At 43.4% G+C, this 2,500-nt stretch overlaps 2 protein-coding genes across 2 annotated transcripts in view; both read left to right on the top strand.

Moving 5' to 3' along the window:
* Positions 1-1,957, top strand: part of LOC113810990 (uncharacterized) — a 3,696-nt gene extending 1,739 nt beyond the window's left edge. The window contains exon 1 of the mRNA XM_070133604.1: positions 1-1,957. This exon is cut by the window's left edge and continues 1,739 nt beyond it. Coding sequence (XP_069989705.1) covers positions 1-1,957 — 1,957 coding nt within the window.
* Positions 1,958-2,070: 113 nt separating this feature from the next.
* The window catches only part of LOC138864949 (uncharacterized), a 904-nt gene continuing 474 nt past the window's right edge, over positions 2,071-2,500 (top strand). The window contains exons 1-2 of the mRNA XM_070133603.1: positions 2,071-2,184; positions 2,426-2,500. The exon at positions 2,426-2,500 is cut by the window's right edge and continues 474 nt beyond it. Coding sequence (XP_069989704.1) covers positions 2,071-2,184; positions 2,426-2,500 — 189 coding nt within the window. The remainder of the gene's footprint in view (positions 2,185-2,425) is intronic.

The raw sequence follows: 2,500 nt of genomic DNA, 5'->3' as shown, positions 1-2,500 counted from the left end.
GCGTGTACCACTTATGTTGAGCAGCATAGGCGGTGGAAATAACATTACCGTAAATGAAGTGTACATTACAGACAAACTCAGCATAACTACTGACAGCATGATGCCCGTGAACTGGACTAAAAAATGGCTTCATCTGAATGATGTGGATCCACAAAGATTGCCTGGCGACAATCAAGAGGTGGAAATTATAATTGGACTCAATAGCATTTTGAACCGTCACATACTCGACCAGAGACATGGGACTGATGACGAACCCTCAGCCTATCTTACCAGATTTGGCTGGGTTGTCTTTGGACCAACTGGCCCCAGAAATCCTTTGCCTGCCCCGGTATATCATATTTCCCCAACACAAGATCTTGGCGAGTGCTTACGAGAGCACTTCAATGCTGACTTTTGGGAAAAGGAAGTTCATTCCCAACGTGAAGATTCGCTGGAAGATAAGTTATTCTCCGATAAGATCTCACAGTCCATTCATCAAGAATCGGGTAAATATGTAGTCAAACTTCCCTTCAGGGACAGTAGTCCACTTCCAAACAATCGTGAAATGGCTGTACGTAGAATGAAAAGCCTCAAAAGGAAGCTGGAATCTGACAAGACTTTCAAGGAGACATACATCACTCAAATGGAAAAGAATATAAGTAAACAGTATGCTGAAATAGTACCTCCATCAGGATTAGAACGAAATGATGGTAGAATATGGTACATGCCACATCATGCTGTGCGTCATCCCACTAAGCTAAAGGTACGTGTCGTCTATGACCTTAAAGCTAAATTCAATGGCACTTCCCTAAATGACCATCTTCTTCAAGGGCCAGACCTCACAAATCCTCTAATAGGGGTACTCATACGGTTCAGGCATGGTCACTATGCAGTCACAGCGGACATCGAGGAGATGTTTTATCAGGTTAAGGTTCCCCTAGAGGATCGTGATGTGTTCCGTTTTTTATGGTGGCCAGATGGTGATATCAATAAGCCTGTAAGTGATTACCGAATGAATGTTCATGTTTTTGGTGCTAGATCCTCTCCTAGCTGTGTAAATTATGCCTTAAGGAAGACTGCTGAGGACCACGGTGAGGTTTTTAATGAACAAGCTGTCACTGCCATAATACAAAGTTTTTATGTTGATAATCTCCTGCTGGCCCATGATGACAAAGTGAGACTGATAAAAATCATCAAAGATCTCATTGCTCTCTGTAATGCAGGTGGTTGGCGTCTGAACCAATGGACAGCCAATAACAAGGACGTGCTCAAGAAGATTCCTGAATCGGAGAGGGATGCGTCAGTTGCTTCTCTAGACCTCAGTAAGGATGATCTCCCAGTTGAAAGGACCTTGGGTGTACACTGGTCGATGGCCGAAGATTGCTTCACATTAAAAATCTGCCTTGGTGACAAGCCACTAACACGCCGAGGAGTTTTATCTATCGTAGCATCTATATATGACCCACTTGGCATGGTGGCGCCCTTGACACTGCCAGCAAAAATGATTCTTCAAGACATGTGTCAGATGCAGTTAGGCTGGGATGAAAATATGGGTGATAAGGAAGCTGCCCGTTGGAGAAAATGGTTGGAACAGTTACCAAAATTGTCAAGATTTAAGCTGCCACGAAGCGTAGTGCCCATTTCCTTTGGTTCCGTCATTTCTTATCAGCTCCATCATTTTGCAGATGCAAGTCAGTCTGGTTATGGCATAGCCTCCTACTTGAAGATGGTAAATGCCTCGGAAAGGGTATACTGCACTTTAGTTATGGCACCAGCAAGAGTTGCACCTCTGAAACCGACAACTATTTCAAGACTAGAACTGACGGCTGCCACCGTTGCAGCTCGAATGGACTGTAAATTACGAAAGGAACTGGGGTTGAAATTGGAAGATTCAGTCTTTTGGACAGACAGCACTTCAGTGCTCATGTACTTGTTCAATCAGAAGGCTCGTTACCACACCTTTGTGCAAATCGAGTGAACCTAATCCGAGAACTGTCTTCGGCAAGTGCTTGGAGATATGTAGACACAAAGAGTAATCCTGCTGACCTTGCATCTAGAGGTCTTGATGTTGATACTTTTTTAACATCTGAAATGTGGATTAGAGGACCAAGATTTCTTCATGAACCTGAATCTAGCTGGCCGCAAGTTCCAGATGTTAAACATGGATCACTGGAAGATGATGTAGAAGTAAAGGTGTCTGTCATGGTATGTGAGACAGTGACAACAATAATGTCATTCATTGAGGAGTTTGCCTCTCGTTTCTCGAACTGGCAGAAGTTTGTGCGTTGACATGCATGGGTCAGACGATTCTTGAAGCGAAAGTATGTACCCAAGTTGCCTGACGTTAATTGCCTTAGTAGCAAAGAAATAACAGATGCAGAAACACACATATGGAAATTAGTTCAACAAGAGAACTACTCATCTGAAATTGTCTCTGTCACGAAAGCCAGATGGGAGAGTACAAGCCTCAAGAAAGATAGTGAGATTAAGACCTTTTCTACAAGATGGCTTGCTTAGAGTA

Source organism: Penaeus vannamei, chromosome 19, assembly GCF_042767895.1.
Source record: "Penaeus vannamei isolate JL-2024 chromosome 19, ASM4276789v1, whole genome shotgun sequence".
In the NCBI taxonomy this organism is placed as follows: domain Eukaryota; kingdom Metazoa; phylum Arthropoda; class Malacostraca; order Decapoda; family Penaeidae; genus Penaeus; species Penaeus vannamei.
This window is presented reverse-complemented; position numbering and strand designations above follow the sequence as displayed.